Here is a 19,330-nt window from a genome sequence, read left to right as displayed (position 1 = left end):
AGGGTAGATAGATGCCGAAGTACTGCAACCACAACTTAAGGATACCTGTTTCCGGGTATTGTGGAAAAAAATACCCCCCCCCCCCGACTTTTGCACACGTCAAAACTACTTAAGTAAATTACAGATACCTAAAACATTGTGCTTAAGTATTCCAATACATTGGAAACTTTGCAGAGACTGGAGGGATTTAAACACAAATGTTGAAATTTTACAATGATCCCTTATCACGTGGTGAATTTCAATAAATATTAAACATATATCGCATAAATCTGCAATGTGACTTATTTTAGGCCAGCAGCGTGATCATGTGCTTTTGCTTGTAGCACAATAATAATTTCATAAGAACATCTCTATAGTGTAATGTACACGTCAACTCCATTTGTAACCATTTAAAACTATGATCCATTTTTTATTATTATTACACAACCGAACACATTGCATTAGCACATCTGCAGAACTCAGATGAAAGAGTCAAATTGCGTGATCCCCACAGTAGTCCTGGTCAGTTGTGGAGCACAAGGTTTGGCTTAAATACTGAGGATGATGCCAGATTGCATCAGGTGGCAGATTCCTGAAAGTCTGGCAGGGCATATCAGAAAATCACCTTGTAATTTATTTCTCAACTGAAAGTGATGAAATGACATATATATATATATATATATATATATATATATTTTACAAATATCCACAATTATTTATTTTATATACGTGGCAAAGAGAGCACTGAAAATGGAAATACTATTTAAATCTCACCAATTATGAATTTCATTTTCTTAGATTATATTAGATTCTGATGATATTATTTGGATAAAACTGCTTCGGCGAGCATATGCTGTCTTTTGAAGCATCGTGGCCTTGCACGATGGCAACACCAGGTTGCCAAACACTCTGCCTTCTCACCGTACATCTTTCCATCAGCTTTCACAATCATCTATGAAAAACCCCACCCTTGGTGAATTTGTAGAGTTAAACAATGATTTTGCAGATACTGAGAATGTGTTTTGTTTTTTCAGCTATTTCTGTGTCTAGACGCTTACATAATACCAAACAGGAAGCGATGGTCTGCATGCCTCAATCAGGATCTTGACACTCGTATGGTGTAGCACAGCACACCTCCATGTTTCACCACTTCAAATTGCAAGAATTTCCTGTTTAGTGTAACTACAGCATCAGCAGCAGCCAACACTCTCTCAGTGTCACTGTCCTGTATCTGCAGCAGTCTTCATGAGGGATTTTTATTGATCTGTTGGACAAGCCTGGGTGGAATATAGGAACATTTTTAAGGTGATTTATAAAGGAACACTACATATAGCATATGCACGCTGGTATGGATGCTGAACATCATTATCATTATTTTGACTTTTCAGCAACCTTCTTTTTTTGCCTTTTGCTTGTACATAAACTTTTAATACAGATGTTACTCAATTTTTAACTTCATTTAAATATGGAGGTAATGTTTGTCTAAAGTTGCTGTTTTGGTCACTTTCTTTTTCTGCAGCAATTTCTTCTGCGGAGGTGAGAAGTGCTGCTGTAATTGCTTTTCTGGTCAATAAGTGTATTAATCTTCTGACATTCCAGTGAACCAGCTGATGCTTTGATTACAGGTTTTGAGGTGAAAAAGCTATTACAATGCATATGTGTAGGTTTTTTCTTTTAGTTGGCTATTTTAAAAGTGCAGATATAAACAGATACACTGGAATGAGATGAAATGTATTGACGATCGCTAAAAGCCTGAAAACTGACAGTTTCTTACTATTGACTTTATGAAATTCATATGAATTTTTAAAGGTAACAGAGATGGCAATGGAAATCAATGTCAGCTGACATCACTTCAAGGGACAGAAAGGGAGTTTCAAGACCACTTCACTGATAAAGATGCTGTTCTTCACAACACTCCCATAGAAACTTTTCTTTTTATTTCCTTCTTGACTTGAATTTTAGGATTCAATGCACTTAGACACAATTAAGCTACACAGTAACTGAGTTGTAAAGTGCCAGCCTCTTTAGTCTCTAGCAACTCAAAAGCCCTTTCACTTATTCATTATTACATTGATAGGCAAGAGACCAGGAAGGAAATAGAATCAACGTAACAATAGCTAAAAGAGTGCCAAGATCCTACGTTATCTTATCTAAGTGGAGAGATTTAGAGAAAAGCCTTTGTAATAGTCTGTCACTATCTTCTCTTATATTAGATGACAATAATGGCTTTCTGATTAAGTTAACCATTTACATGCCATTCAAAATGTAGCCCAAAGTGTCATCTTTTTTTTTTTTGCATGGATTTCATGCTGCTGTTGCCCCACTCAGAGGATTTATGGGTTATTACGGAGGTTCCTTTGTTCACTTTTGTTTGCCATTTGTGATTTCATGTTCTTTTATTCAGAAATACAAAAGAAGGCAAGTTCATAAGTGTCAAGTTGATATAAAACCTTCAGTGAATAGAAATTTGATTTCTTTTCTATAAAGGCATAAAAGCAGAGTTTGAGTGATTGCCTCTGCTGCATAATTCAATGATATTTTAGACATTTGATTATGTGACATGAGGACATATAATTAGACACTGCCAATCAATCATCGGCAATGAATTGGCATCAATAAATCTTTGTAAATATTTGTTTGTGTTCATCAGCCCAAGAACCGATAACCGATTAATAAGCATAATCTGTGAAAAGTGGATGTTCAATTAGTAGCTAACCTTATGAAAAACAATTATTGGGTGCAGTAATGGTGAATACTCCAGGGAAAATCAGGTAGCATGCAAACCACCACGTTTCTCTACCTCAGTTTGTTGGTATGGAAAAACTACAGGCATACAGAATGAGCTTTAAGCCATCCATTTATTTCTCACTTCAGCGCTGAAGTACAGTCAATTTGGAAAATGTGGTTAATTGGGATATACTATGAGGATTTTTGGATACTCAGCAGAATTTTTTTTTATTGGAAATTTTGGACTTTCAGTAAGTTTTTTGGTGATGTAAGATTTGTGCCTGAAAATAAATGTGCTTGCATTGCACAGCCCTGCATTAGAGCCTGCGCTATAGCTTACATCAGCAATATTCACTCATGTTATGTCACCCTTGATTTCTGGAATTTTCCTTCAGCTTACTGTCTATATAAAGAAGAAGAATGTAAGGACATATTTTGAAGCCACCGCTGGCATTAAAAGTTTTAGCACTGGAATTGCCCTTTTAAAGCAGAAGGCTGTCACACAAAACACAATAATGACAGTTCTCTGTGTGCCATCCTCAACTTTCACAGGCTGGCAGCAGTAGATAGAAAAAAGGCTCATAAGGAGAGAGCAACAGGCACCACTGCAGAAAACCAGCGCACATGTCCAAAAGATATGTTTTATTCTGCATTACAGGACAGACAACACTGAACTGTGACCTAATTCTGACTTTTGTAAATAAATTGTTATGAAATTTGAATTTAAAGTTCCTATACCTTGAATAAATATGTCATAATAAATGTTTAGAGATTTACATGGTTGAATTTAGATGAAAGATTACTTTTTAAACAAATTTATGCAAATCCAAAAAAGAAGATGAAAATATATATTTTTTAAGCAATTTCATGAAGGATTCCAAAAAGAGTACAGGAATCATGCATCAGCATCAGAATAATGCTTTATCTGTATCATTATGGGAATTTATTTTAATGTTTTATATATATATATATATATATATATATATATATATATATATATTCCACGTTCCTTTTTCTCCCTTTTTTTGAGAACCAATATGAACATTTCTAGCATTTTAATGGCTGATCCATCTTTACAGGCAGTTTACAAACAAACTACATCTTCATAGTAGTTTGTTATAAATTGAAGTATATTAGTAATATTAATTTGATATTTATTGGTACCAAACTGAAGGGAAGTGACTGACTTTAGATGGATTTTCATATAATAAAAACTCAAGTACAGCAGATCATTGAGAGGTTTTTTTTTTGCTCTCTGTTCCTGAAGGCACAGATACACAGTGGTTTCCTTGTGACAGAGATTTATCACCAGTCAGAGCAAACTGGAAGACTTCAAAGCAATAACTGAACTGATTTCAGTTAGCCCATTGTAACAGCGATAATTGCCCTGTAATTTAAAAAAGGTTCTACAGAGACAAAAAAAAAGAATAGTGCTAGTCAATTATACACAAGTTCATCTTTAATGATCACCCAGTCAAACATGGGCTTGACTTGATTCAGTTTAAATCAATAACCTTTATTACAATGGGGAACAGCAATCTAATTGCTCTGTGTTTTATGTGAAGTGGAAAGCTATGCAAGTGTTGAAATGATAAATATTACATTACAACTACACATCCAGTGTGCCCATCATTCATCAACCCATCAATGAGATCCACTCAGCAATTCTCTTTACCAGCTGATACAGGATTTAATAGCTGCAAATTTCAGAAACACTCCCAACCTCCCCGCTCCACCCCACCACCACATATGTCTTTTTCACCTATTTCAATTGGTCACACAGACCAATATTTATGCCATAAGATAAATACATATGCACAATGATTAACAAATGTATTAGATCACCTGTCATGAAAAAAAAAAAACGATTGTAGAACTGCACTAAAAACATTAAAAATAACGGTTATGGTTAAAAACAATAATTATTTTTAGCATTAAAATGTCATTTCAATTAAAGAGCTTGCACATACTGGTGGATTAAGCATTACAGAAACATTAAAAAACAATTTAGGTGATTACAAATACTGTTAATTTAGAGCAGCTGTAGCATAAACTTTACTCTGGGTGGCAGCCTAATAAATTTGTTAAGTACTGTATACTGAGGTTTACCTCTTAAAACCCCACCACAAAAGAACAGAGCAAAATAGAAACATGCAGTTACCTTCATCTTTGACCACCAACCAGTCGAACTGTGGCTCCAGGTCAAAGTCAGAGAAGAGGAGATGAATGCGGCTTCCCGGTTCAGAAATGATCAACCACACACAATTCAGGTTGTTTCCATATTCCTCTGGGTAGTTTGGGGACAATATAGTCCCTGATGGGGCCGTGAAGTTGAAAAAACATGAGACTAGAAAGAAAGAAAGAAAGAAAGAAAGAAAGAAAGAAAGAAAGAAAGAAAGAAAGAAAGAAAGAAAGACAGAAAGAAAGACAGAAAGAAAGACAGAAAGAAAGAAAACAGCATGTTACTTTTTCAGGTAGCTGGCTGAGAGTGAAAACAGAAAGGCAGACGCTGACAGACAAAGTACAAAAGCAAGCAAGAAAAAACAACGATAATAAAAAATTAAATATGAAAACAAACAGAAAGAACAACTAGCACAGACACAGAAATGGTAGACTTACAGACACAACTGGGTTTATTGCCAGACCACTGATTATTGTGCTGGCATGTGATGGTTCTTTCTCCCACAAGTTCAAAGGCTGCCTGACAAAAGAAGGTCAACACGTCACCATGTTGAAAGCGGTCACCGCTACGGCGACCGAATGCAGGCACCCCAGGATCGCCGCAGCCGCCTCGTTCGATCTCTGTAATACACAAATGCAGAAAGTCACATTTTATTTCGATAATCAACGTCATGTACATGTTAGTTTTTAGATAAGGCGTTGTTTGGCCTGTATTTGCGAGGACGAGTTAAATGGCAATGGCATGCATACACTGATTTTGAGATAGCATGTGTATTAAATCAATGCAAACTCGGCAACAGATTACAAGATGGCCTTGAAATAATTTAAATAAATGTTCCACGTTACAAGGTTGCTGTAAAAGCTACCTTTTTAGGAAAATTGAGCATGTACAATATTTTCTTTTCACCCCCAGCTGTTCGCAGCATATGGCTGCTCCTCCCTGAGCCTTGTTCTGTTGGAGGCCTACTGTCATCTGATCGTTGAGGATTTCTCTGTATTATTGTAAGGTCTTTAACCTACAACATAAAGTGCCCTGAGGTAACTTGTTGTGATTTGGTACAACGTAAATAAAGTTGAATTAAACTGAATTGCATCCAAAAGTATGGAGAGTGAATCAGCTTAAATCAAATAATCTTAAGGTCCTTCTAGACTTGCCAGATATAATTGTAGCAAATGGATCAAATTCTTTGGATAAAAATAATACAGAAACAGAAACATTTATTTGCCATTTCACAAGGGCTTATTTAAAATCAACTTCCTTGAAAAATGGGGGCAAGAAACAGACAAATGCATTTGAACTGATAATGACACATGCAAAAGGGTAAACAACAAAGCTATGCCAAAAATCAGGACAAAATATGTATACAAAATATACCCCCCAGAAAAACAGACAAAAAGGAGAATTATGATTTGGCTTAAGAATATCCGGAATGTTTCGTTTATTGTGTTTGTTTTTGAACGAGTCAGGAAAATTCAAATGGGCTCTTTTCAAGCTGTCTGAATGCAAAGGCTTCAGTCAGAAGGGGGTGATGTTATTGCTTTATGGAGCAGAAAGCGAAGCGAACATGTCTAGCATCAGTTATATTACACTGTTGCGTTAAGAAGTGAAATGCAACCTGAAATTCAACGGGCAAAACTTCATTTTGTTTCCTACCTCAAAGCTAATTACCATCAAGGTAATTGTGGTGTAATTCAGCTCTAATTGTGAACAGCCAAACAATAAGTGGAGACGCACAGGTAGATGAAAACACACACACTGATTCATGCACACTCTTGTTAAGTAATCAGCAGGAGGTGGAAATTGAACAGAGCAATGCTAATGTTTGTGACGTGGTATAAAATATGACTTCCCCTACTTCCCTTGTGCACATTTTAAGACACATACAGTATGTTGTGCCTGCCCTGTGTTCTCTTATTTACACCCTTTCCTCTGTCTCTGGCAGTACTCCTTTTAAATAGTTCCTGTTCTTCTCTTCCATTATGCATCTTCTTATTGCTCCAGGTCTCTAAGTCTGATACACTGTGTTTTATTGGCATTGGTGTCACATTAGCAGTACTGTCGACCTGGCCTGCAATCCTGTTCTATTCATTTGTGACTCATTTTCATCCCTTCTTCTCTTAATGGGAGTGTGTTTTTTATCCATCCCATTCCCCTCGCTCCCCTACTTTAAAATTTGACATTCTACCAGACGTCTGTCATCTTGTAACACATGCTCCACCATGCTGCTGGATTCGCTTTGGGCAAACACATCTCAAGGTGAGATGTGTGTATGTGTTCAACACTTTTGCTATCTTCTGGGATGTAACTGCACCCACAAGAACAGAATACTCAAAGAAGCAGGAGGCATGTTGGTGGCCCATAGCTAGCTGTCACGCAGTTGATGAGTGTCAGGATGGATATCAGCAATCTTGAGCCCCCGGTAAGTCTGCCATTATCATTGTAAATGCTTCTCTCTTCTGAGCTGTTTCTTTCTAATGTTACTTTTTAGACTTTTACTGAAGTGAAGATTATATATTTACATCTGAACAAAAATATTTTACGCTTCTTTTTTCCTATGCTCAGAGCCACACACTGCACACAGTGCCTCTTACAAGCAATCTAAGTACATAATTAAAAAGCAAATAAAAAATCTGAATGAATAAAATAAAGATCAGAATCGTGTTTAGTGTATTTTAATGCCAACAATTTGTTTCAAATAAACTTGCTTGATGTATTATTTGTTGTATCATTAACAGTCAAATATCAAAAAGTGAAGTATAAAAGGTTTTTTTTGTTTTATTTCAGTACTTCAAATTGAAATGCAGATCTACTACCTAAAAAATAAAAAATTATATGCTGATACTTCTTACATTGTTCAATCTTAAAGGCATTCAGTCCAGATTTTTCATTCATTACATTCATTCAAGATTGCACAATTTATATTGTTGCACTTCTGATGACAGTTACATTTGTCTGAAAGCCTCAATTATCATAATGTGCTGCGTGTTTATGACACTAACTCTGTCTTTCTTTAGTAATCGCGAACACACACGCACACACAGCAGGCAAGATTTCACAAGTGCAACGTGATGCCAAAAACAAGACACACATTGAGTTTCCCTTCAGGGTTGAAAATGTAAGCATGCTCAAGGGGTAACACTGATCAAAGGTTGTTACGTGGTGACATTATCCTTTTTGACAGTATCACAGTATTAAAGCAAGGACACACTCACAACATACACCACAGGCACTTGTTCGGCTGGCCAGAGGGGGGGAAAAAGCAGAAACTACTGCATCAAGTCTGCAAAGTTGTTTTTTTTTTTCAGTTTTGGGTTTTTTTTTCTTTCCTTTCAGTTTTGTCATATGTCATAGCCTTGTAATTTATATAAAGTGGATCAAATAGGAGTTTTGAGTCATGAGCCCCGGCATTAGGACAAATACAAAACATATAAAATCAGTGGTCAGTGGTAGGCCAGTCTCATATTAAGCCAAAGAGTAACATAATGCTCAGTGTCTCTCATCACAGTTACACATGCACACACGCACAGATTTTCTATAGTTCAGTAGACCGTTCGTATTCCTTTGAAAAGTAATTGACCCTGGAAAACTTCACTGAATCAAACACAGCAAAGCAAAACAAGAGCATAACCTTTGTCCCTGTTTCTCTTTCTGGCTCTCACAAATTCCTCTGGTCTGTCCGGGACTTGATTTTGTCTCAGATGAATTGTCATTTTTAGTCTTTTTATCCGGCCCTGACAAGCATTTTGGGGGGGGGGGGGGTGCCATTAGACATCTATCCCTATATTTATGAAATTACTTTTCTATTTGCCTGTTTTATTCTCTGGCTTAATTTAATTTTGCTCAAGTTAATTTAGTACAGTTTAATTCATGAGTGTCACTAACATGGTAGGATGCAGTATTTAATCAATTATATCAATATAATAAAAGATGCGTCATGACTATTTGTTCAAAAATAACAATGAATATGTGCTGTTGACAAACAAAATAATTTACAGGACCTGAAGACTTGACATCTACACTGAGAGGATCTAGGATTGATATATTATGAGGGGCAATTTGTTGATGCTGCTTGAGACCACTGCTTGCCTCAAAGTGAACAGTCATTGCAAATCAATACAAAGTTATTCTGACTAATCACCTTTATTTTATGATGCAGGATATACATACCTGTCCTAAATCTTATGACTGTGGGATTTTGTTCTGCCAAGATGGGTCATTGAAGTCTAAGTGCCAAATACATTAATTTCTCTTTCTCAGTAAATCATGTTCATATTCTTCCAAATGATCTCTCCTTATTGAAAGAATGAAATATCATTTGAAGGAATGATGTTCCCTTCCTTCAACAGAAGGATGCTAACGTATAGTGAAGCTGTTTTAGTCGCACATACTGGTCCAACACCTTGCTAAGACATTTTATGTTGTTTTTGGTTTTTACTGTTGCATCATTATCTCCATAATTACCAGCTTAAAGTAAATATGAAAAATACAAACGCAAAATGAAGTAATTAGCTCACATTACTCATTTCTTACATTCTACATGCACGTGTGTGTGTGCGTGTGTGTGCGAGTGTGTGTGCGAGTGTGTGCGTATTTCAGTGAGGCATACCTTCATATACTGCCTTGAAGCCTGCTGAGCCGATTGTATCGTCTGACTGCAGGTGTAGCCACATCTGATTGGACAAGCTGACAATGAGGTCAGGGACGCTGGAGCCAGTGAGTCTACGTTTACATACACAAAAATAAAGTATTGAATAATCAGTATTAGTCATTGCTTGTATTTCATGAATCTAATGTCATACTTAAAATAATACTTTATTAATACGTTCGTTCTTTTATACCCAGGTAAAGTGGTTCTTACACATAAAGCACTCTCCGAGTATCTCCTATCTTCCCCCCATCTCCCACAGTCAGTGTGTCATATCCTCTCTCGAGATCAAACTCTTCAAATGACAGCTTTATTACCTGGAAAAATAAAACAAGACAAGAAAACAAATTTAGAAACTGTTACAAACTCCACCACATAGAAACAGAAAGACAGAGAGTCGCTGAGGGATTTATTTGATCTCTTGGTTTTTCGCCCTTACAGTTTCAGCCAATAGAAACTTATAATTACATGTACCACTGTGGGAATCTGAAAGTCATGTAGAGAAATGTGAATTCCACAAACAACTTTCCCTGAACATATTCATATACATATTCAGTAATGTGCATACATTCTTATATTTGTAAATATATTTATTCTTATAATTGTCCCATTCCTATTCTTATACTTTGCTTTGTTTGTATTTGTATTTGTATTTTGCACACCTGTTTTGCTTGTGAAGTTTGCACACAAGAATTTCACTCGCATGTGCTGTACCAGTGTATGAGCACATGTGATGTGACAATAAAAGTGATTTGATTTGGTGTCATGAGTTCATGACAAAAAAATATGTTAGAGGAGAACTAGGAAGCATGCTTCTTTTTTTTTTAAGTGATCTTTTTTGGTCATTTTTGCCTTTATTGGATAGTGGTATGGTGGAGAGAGACAGGGATGACATGCAGCAAAGGGCCATGGGTCGGACTCAAACCCAGCATCTGAGCTATGTGGACTCTGAGCTAACTGGCACCCCAGTGTGGCTTCTGTTAACCAGTCAAAACCAGTCTAAGATCCTAAAGTTTTAAGTTACCTTGAAACACAAGACATAGTTTGAGAAATGGTCCCGTGGACTCGCCCTTACAATGGGGTTCTTCTTACAAAACTGGTTGTTAAATATGTACAGTATTACCAGTCAGGCTTTAGATTAATAATAAATATATATGTTCAGCAATTTAAAATAAATCTTATCTCTCATAGGAAATCATGTTACCCTGATTATTCAGGGCAAGAAGTAGGAAGAAAGTTTTCTGCTGTATAAATTAAATTAAAGTACAAATATCACCAGTATAAGTCACAAACTTTTGGTTTCCTTGGACGTCACAATTGTCTACAGTTTAATCAAAGCTGCTGTGTTAAAGACCTAACAACGAATTTGATGGCGACTTTGTGCTATTCCAGAAATAATCCATCTTTAAGAGAAGAGAAGAACAAAGGTCTGAAATTTAAGCACCTCTTGCTTTTTATTTAACAGCATCCTCCTTACAATCACAGATTGCATGAAGTCACCTGCAGGCACTGCACACACAAACACACACACGACATCCAACAAACACGCTTCTGCTGTTGAACTCTCAGAAATCGACTGCTAAATGCCTTACTTGCAGGCATTTTTGTGGCTGCAGTGGCCTGCATGCAGCATTGGATCATCAATCTGCTGTATGCTCTAATACTGGTATTCTATTATTTGCTGCTTGTCCATTATTCATTAGGTGTAGATCATATCCCTGACAGGGTGGATGATGACATATTTCTGCTCTCTTCAAGAAACCTCTAAGAAAGAAGAGCTCAATCAGTGAGCCTCTGGCGCATTAGAAGACTAAGATGAACGCTGAACATGTGATTGTGGTTGAGGATTCATCACAAGGCAAATCACACTGCAGTGAAGAAAAACCTTTGTGCAGGTGATAAGAGTGTAAAAACCATTTTTACATGCCAGAATCAGCCATGCACTGCTGAGCCTTTGGCTATGTTTTTCTTCTTCTTTTTTCTCAAAATAAAAATGTTCAGATAATGTTTAAGGATAGGGAATCATCTGTGGGATTAGCTGCCATCTGACAGGAATGGCAGTGAATCAATGGGTGTACTGTACAATTCTGTATTCATACATGTCTCAATGCATCTTTGCATACATATACACCACTTAAAAGCAGTGCACACAGATATGCAAACAGGATAATAGTTAAAAGAAAAAAAAACATGTTCCTTTTTGACAGCAGCAACTTACATTTAAGAAGCAGACTATTAAATATGAGACCAATACTTGCAGAAAGCATTTTCCTTTCTGAATATCCACAGAATGATACAGCCCCTGGCAAAGTTTAGTCTCTCCAAATGGTTACAAATAATGGGGAAAAGATGCAAAACAACGTTGCGAGGTATTAACTCCTGGCTAACAACAAATGACAGGGTGCATTAATAAACCATTATACTTAAGTTGTTTATGGATTTTTCTACTCTATTTGAAGGTTCAAAGGAACACATGAATTTCTGTTTAGCTTTTAAAGATACAAGATCATTATTTTTTTAAATAATTAAAAAAAGACAACTATGAACCACTTTTAAGGACCCAATGTTAAGATCTGGCACATTTTTTTCGTTGCCTCTGATACATGAAAATTACAAATTTGTTACGTAGGGTGATTTATTTTCAAAAAGACAAACTATTCCACTTAACCATTGTCCACTGTGCGATGATTAACACTGCTCTGCCACATGTAAGAAAAGCAAACAAATGAAAAGCTGCAGAACAAAAACTGCTACAAACAACTGCAGCTTTTCAATTAGCATCTTTGTTGTTTTGTTAAACCCGACTTGTTGAGAGCTACACTCAAATCAGAATCAGAATACTTAATTTATACCCTGGTTTGTTTCGTTGCAGGCAATCAAAATATAAATATGAGAGACATAAAAACGTGAAACAGGACTGAAACAGAGTCTCCGTTACTGAAGTAGCATTTTTATGTTTCTCCAGTACCGTGAAAAAGATGTTCTGCTCACAGTAGATGAATAGAAGTAATGGTAAATTAATTTGGTATTCATATCTATACACAAATAATAAAATCTTGAACAGTCAAAGCTTTTATTGTGAGCTGTATACGTGTTTGTTTCTAACAAGGGTAAAGCTGTTCTTAAGACTGTACAGCAGCAGCAGCTAGAGGTGATAACAAAAAGGGAATGAAGCAGAACAGAATCCGAAACAGGCTTGGTATGTTTTCCTGCACATCTAAGACTGTGTGTCTTAGATGTCCGTCCGTCCGTGCGTGCGTGCGTGCGTGTGTGTGTGTGTGTGTGTGTGTGTGTGTGTGTCTAGAAGGTGGTTTTCTCAGGTATATCTGCCTTAACAACTGAGGCAGAATAGTGTTAAGGTACAGCTGTTTCACTCAATGCTATGTGAGCATTTCTGTTGCCTTATACGTTTCTGTACTTTATTTATGTTTGCGTATGTGTGTGTGTGTCTAGACCAGGCATGGGCAAACTACGGCCCGGGGGCCACATGCGGCCCGTTAAACGTTTTGATCCGGCCCGCCAAACTTGAAAAAAATTTAATAAATTAACCTTGTTAATGTTTTATTTCCCCTGCAATTCTGATGTTTCCTCACTAGATGGCGCACTCTAGATATATTGGCTTTCTTGAGGTGAAGTGCAGGCCTATTACTCCACGTTTGCACTTTACCCTGTGACCCACCGACCCTCTATGAAGATGAGCGTATCCAAGAAAAGGAAAGTGGACAGAGAATGTCGAGTGTTCAAAAAGGAGTGGACAACTAAATATTTTTTCACTGAACACCGATCATCTGCTGTTTGCCTGATATGCCAAGAAACTGTGGCGGTTTTTAAACAGTATAATATTAGCCGTCACTTTGCCACAAAGCACGCTAATTATTAGGGCTGAACGATATATCGCATTTGCGATAATATCGCGACATGATCAAGTGCAATTTTCTAACCGCAAAGGCTGCGATTATACTCTGGACATGTCCAAATTCATGGGCTGCATCCTCCTGAGGCCGCATTTGTAGACCGATTACGTCACAGCGACGCGCCGAAGGCTGTCCAAATTACTACCATATCCCAGAATTCATAGCGCGGCCCAGCCAAACTCCAGTTTCCAGCAATGGCGGCCGCTACTAAGTTTTAAAATTACTCATACTAATCTTTCTGGGTCACAAAATAAACTTTTAACATATTTTCAGGCGAGAAAGTAGTTGTGTAAACATCAAATATCTGCTCGGTTTATCAAGATATCCCATATTTGCAAAAGTGCTTCGACGTTTTCAGAGGCGTCTGCTACCCACCAGCTCGACAGCTAGCCGGGAGCTCGAGGGTTACTGATGCGGCCGAGAACGGCACAACTCCCGGCACATCATTTTCAGATCACCGCGGAGTTTCGCTGCTCGGGTTAAACGTAATATATAAGTCACTTAGACAACCTAAAAATGTTATTGTTGGGCTTTTTTCAGTGTTTTGTTTGTTCGTGAGTAAATCGGTTTGGCTGAGATTAAAGTTATTAGATTAGATAAAATAAAACTTTATTAATCCCCCGGGTGGGTTCCTCCTTGGTTTTCACACAGCTGACTAAACGTCAAACAGAAAACTTATTAAACAGAAGTATGAGACAGTCGAGAATTTACACCAGTGTCTGGTTATATTTTAGATAGCAAGAAGCAGACGGCCGAGTTTATTAAACTCCACCGAGACAGCGGTGACGCTAATCAGAACTAGACCGTCCAATTTCACGCCTTTAAACTTTAAAGGCGTGTTTGTGTGTGTGTTTATACAATTGCTATTATGTTTGAACTTTATGTGTAATGTTACTGACTGCAGAGATCAGTAAGATGTGTGTATTTTTTATTTATTAGTTTTATTTATTTAATATTATTTTTTAATTGAATGACTGTCTAGTAGTTCACAGATGTCGAAAAACTGAGTGTGGTAAAGCCACTGATTTTTTTTATGTCTATTTCTGCAATCTGCACATTGTACTGACTTTCATTTTAATGTTTACACCAGGGTTCCTTGTCAGCACTTTATGCTCAGATGTTTGTAAGCTAAAAATAAACTATTGTGTATGTTCAAATATACTGTTGTGATTGAAGAAGTTAAATAAAAATGTCAGTCATCAATTCATGCATCACCTCATGTCATCATAACAGAGGTCTGTCTTCCAGGAAAGAACAGTTTAAAATTAATGTAATATAGTATTGGCCATACTATATGATGTATTGCTTGTCTTTGTTTAATAATACAGAAGACAAAGACCTTAAAAAATAATCGCATATCGCATCGGAATCGCAATATTGGGGCAAAAAAAATCGCAATTAGATTATTTTCCATAATCGTTCAGCCCTACTAATTATGCTAGCAAGCTCTCAACAAAAGAACGGGAAGCTGCTGCTGAGAAGTTGGCAGCTAATTTGAAGGCTCAGCAAAGTCAAACTGCCATTCAAGAGTCAAGTACCAAGGCCAGTTTTATGCTTTCATTCAAAATAGCAAAGGCCAGCAAACCACTGTCTGAGGGCGAGTTTTTAAAAGAATGTATGGTAGAGACAGCAGATACAGTGGGGCAAAAAAGTATTTAGTCAGCCACCGATTGTGCAAGTTCCCCCACTTAAAATGATGACAAAGGTCAGTAATTTGCACCAGAGGTACACTTCAACTGTGAGAGACAGAATGTGAAAAAAAAATCCATGAATTCACATGGTAGGATTTGTAAAGAATTTATTCGTAAATCAGGGTGGAAAATAAGTATTTGGTCACCTCAAACAAGGAAAATCTCTGGCTCTCACAGACCTGTAACGTCTTCTGTAAGAAGCTTTTCTGTCCCCCACTCGTTACCTGTATGAATGGCACCTGTTTGAACTCATCATCTGTATAAAAGACACCTGTCCACAGCCTCAAACAGTCAGACTCCAAACTCCGCCATGGCCAAGACCAAAGAGCTTTCGAAGGACACCAGGAAAAGTATTGTAGACCTGCACCAGACTGGGAAGAGTGAATCTACAATAGGCAAGCAGCTTGGTGTGAAAAAAATCAACTGTGGGAGCAATCATCAGAAAATGGAAGACATACAAGACCACTGATAATCTCCCTCGATCTGGGGCTCCACGCAAGATCTCATCCCGTGGGGTCAAAATGATCATGAGAACGGTGAGCAAAGATCCCAGAACCACACGGGGGGACCTGGTGAATGACCTGCAGAGAGCTGGGACCAAAGTAACAAAGGTCACCATCAGTAACACACTACAACGGCAGGGAATCAAATCCCGCAGTGCCAGACGTGTTCCGCTGCTGAAGCCAGTGCATGTCCAGGCCCGTCTGAAGTTTGCCAGAGAGCACATGGATGATACAGCAGAGGATTGGGAGAATGTCATGTGGTCAGATGAAACCAAAGTAGAACTTTTTGGTATAAACTCAACTCGTCGTGTTTGGAGGAAGAAGAATACTGAGTTGCATCCCAAGAACACCATACCTACTGTGAAGCATGGGGGTGGAAACATCATGCTATGGGGCTGTTTTTCTGCCAAGGGGACAGGACGACTGATCCGTGTTAAGGACAGAATGAATGGGGCCATGTATCGTGAGATTTTGAGCCAAAACCTCCTTCCATCAGTGAGAACTTTGAAGATGAAACGAGGCTGGGTCTTCCAACATGACAATGATCCAAAACACACCGCCCGGGCAACAAAGGAGTGGCTCTGTAAGAAGCATTTGAAAGTCCTGGAGTGGCCTAGCCAGTCTCCAGACCTCAACCCCACAGAAAATCTGTGGCGGGAGTTGAAAGTCCGTGCTGCTCGGCGACAGCCCCAAAACATCACTGCTCTCGAGAAGATCTGCATGGAGGAATGAGCCAAAATACCAGCTACTGTGTGTGCAAACCTGGTAAAGACCTATAGTAAACATTTGACCTCTGTTATTGCCAACAAAGGTTATGTTACAAAGTATTGAGTTGTATTTTTGTTATTGACCAAATACTTATTTTCCACCCTGATTTACCAATAAATTCTTTACAAATCCTACCATGTGGATTCATGGATTTTTTTTTTCACATTCTGTCTCTCACAATTGAAGTGTACCTCTGGTGCAAATTACTGACCTCTGTCATCATTTTAGGTGGGGGAACTTGCACAATCGGTGGCTGACTAAATACTTTTTTGCCCCACTGTATTTTGTGCCCGGAGACGAATGACAAATTTGAGAAAATCAGTTTATCACGGCGGACAGTGACTCGCCGTGTAGAACTAATAGATGAAGATATCACCAGCATATTAAACAAAAAGGCAAAGTCATTCACTTTTTATTCTTTAGCACTGGATGAAAGCAACGATGTCAAAGACACTGCTCAGCTCCTCATTTTTATCCGAGGAATCAACAAAACTTTTGAAATAACGGAGGAGTTTTTGACAATGGAGTCTCTGAAAGGACAAACACGGGGAGAGGACTTGTTTGAACGAGTGTCTGCTGCCATCGAAAACATGAAGCTTCCCTGGAGTAAGCTTGTTAACGTCACCACAGATGGATCTCCGAATTTAACGGGAAAAAACGTTGGCCTGCTCAGGAGAATCCAGAATAAAGTGAAAGATGAAAACCCTGACCAGGATGTCATTTTCCTCCACTGCATCCTCCACCAGGAATCTCTATGTAAATCGGTGTTACAGCTGAATCATGTTGTGAATCCTGTGGTGAAACTCGTCAACTTCAGCACCGTCAGTTCATTGCGTTCCTGGAGGAAACTGATGCGGATCACCAGGACCTGCTTTATCACTCCTGTGTTCGCTGGTTGAGTTTGGGCAAAGTGTTTCAACGAGTGTGGGAGCTCAAAGAGGAGATTGGCGTGTTTTTGGAGCGGCAGGGGAAGACTGATGAATTTCCTGAGCTGAGCAACAACAGCTGGATGTGTGACTTTGCGTTTGCTACGGACGTATTTTCACACTTGAATGAGCTCAACGTGAAACTGCAGGGGAAGGAGCTGTTTGTGCATGACATGCACACAAACGTGAAAGCCTTCAAATCCAAGCTGGCTTTATTCTCTAGGCAGATTTTGAACAAGTCATTCACTCATTTTCCTACACTAGCCACGCTGAAAGAGGCCGGAGCAAAAGTAAAGAAATACAGTGAGTCACTGGATGCACTGCACGGAGAATTCTGCCGTCGGTTTTTGGATTTCGATAAAATTGACAAGTCACTCCAATTGGTGGCCTTTCCTCTGTCACAAGACCCTGAAACAGCTCCAGAGGAGCTTCAGCTCGAACTCATCGACCTTCAGTCCGACCCTGCCTTAAAAGAGAAGTTCAGCTCTCTGAAACTAAATGACTTCTATGCTTCACTCAATGATGCCGCGTTTCCAAATCTAAGGCGAAAAGCGCAGATGATGTTGGCTTTGTTCGGCTCTACCTTCGTGTGTGAACGGACATTCAGCGTCATGAACATCAACATCAACAAAGCCAGCCACAGATCCAAGTTAACAGACCTACACCTCAGATCCATCCTGAGAATCGCCACAACAAAACTAACTCCAGACTTTGATGCGCTGGCTAAAAAAGGAGACCAACAGCACTGCTCCCATTAAAATGTGTGTCTCTCCGTGATACGCACGTTGTTAAAATGAACAGTGCGCGCAGATCAAATATAACGCTTCACAGACTGACTTGCTGCAATTGTTTTGTTCTTGCACTGGTCGTTGTTGACTTTTGGCACCGGGGAAACAAATTGAATAAAAGGAACAGGACAAGTACATCTGCATCTCCTACCATTTTTGAGAAAAAAAAAAAAAGAGAGAGTCAGGAGGAGAGTGATGGTGATATCCTGAAGGATAACAGAACCTTCAGTGCTTTAAAATAAAAATGTTCATTTATTTGATTTTCAGTGTTTAAAGACTCATTTCGAAGTCAGAGATTTTATTGTAACGCTTTTCTTCATTTTCATTGGAAATTAAAGCACATGTTTTCTCCATATCCCAAGATGTGTATTTTTCCCCCAATGATGTGATGTTTTCAAAGCATGCCCTCTATCTGATCCTGTTCCGGCCCCTTTGTCAAATGTTAGAACTTAATGTGGCCCACGAATCTAAAAGTTTGCCCACCCCTGGTCTAGACAGTCAAGGGAGACTACAGACTTAAAGGAACTGAAGCATTATCACAAGGTCATTAGCAAGAAGCTCAGCACTGTTCAATAGATCCAAATGGGCCCATTTAGAAAGACATTAAGAGCAGCCTGCAACCCCAAACTACATTAGATTAGCTTCTTTATTCGCTAAAGCAAAGAAAGCAACAAAGACAGAAAGAAAAGAAACACTGCAGAAGGAAACAACGGTAAGTGCTCTCTGGGCCTTTCAAAATGTTCACCTAAAGCAAACAAGCATGTGTTGTACACATGAAATGGGTTTTCAGCACTTTTCTATATTCGCTTTTGGTTTCACTACATTATTTCTGTTTTTTTTCCCCTAATATTTCAAGAGAGATATTCTTTGCTGAAATTTGCTCTGTTCCAAAAAGTTATTCTTTAAGGGTGGATGCCTTTCAAAGGGGTAAGTGAAGCATTATCATGTTGAGGTCATTAGCAAGCAGCAGAGCAGCTAAGAGCAGCTCAATAGGCCATTTAAACATTGTTAAGAGCACTGAGCAATTCAACCCTACAGTGAAATACCTTCAGTCAATCACCCAGTAAAGTGAACTTCAAAGTGTGTGACCACAGTCTGAGAGAGGCTGATAACAATCTTTTCGCTCTCTCATTCCCAAATCTGATGCTTTTCTGAATGCTAAAGTAGGTAATCTAAGAGGTACTTTTAGAGCATTTTTAGTCAACAA

The 19,330-nt window shown here is 38.3% G+C and overlaps 1 protein-coding gene and 1 pseudogene across 1 annotated transcript in view; one reads left to right on the top strand and one right to left on the bottom strand.

Moving 5' to 3' along the window:
• LOC101487496 (CUB and sushi domain-containing protein 1) overlaps positions 1-19,330 on the bottom strand; it is a 457,578-nt gene that overhangs the window by 143,579 nt on the left and 294,669 nt on the right. Inside the window, exons 11-14 of the mRNA XM_024803309.2 lie at positions 9,747-9,850; positions 9,495-9,607; positions 5,326-5,508; positions 4,868-5,053 (exon numbers count right to left, since the gene is read on the bottom strand). Of these exons, the coding sequence (XP_024659077.2) occupies positions 4,868-5,053; positions 5,326-5,508; positions 9,495-9,607; positions 9,747-9,850 (586 nt within the window). The remainder of the gene's footprint in view (positions 1-4,867; positions 5,054-5,325; positions 5,509-9,494; positions 9,608-9,746; positions 9,851-19,330) is intronic.
• LOC143416562 (general transcription factor II-I repeat domain-containing protein 2A-like) lies at positions 16,931-18,093 on the top strand (annotated as a pseudogene).

The sequence above is a fragment of the Maylandia zebra genome, linkage group LG1 (assembly GCF_041146795.1).
Source record: "Maylandia zebra isolate NMK-2024a linkage group LG1, Mzebra_GT3a, whole genome shotgun sequence".
In the NCBI taxonomy this organism is placed as follows: domain Eukaryota; kingdom Metazoa; phylum Chordata; class Actinopteri; order Cichliformes; family Cichlidae; genus Maylandia; species Maylandia zebra.
This window is presented reverse-complemented; position numbering and strand designations above follow the sequence as displayed.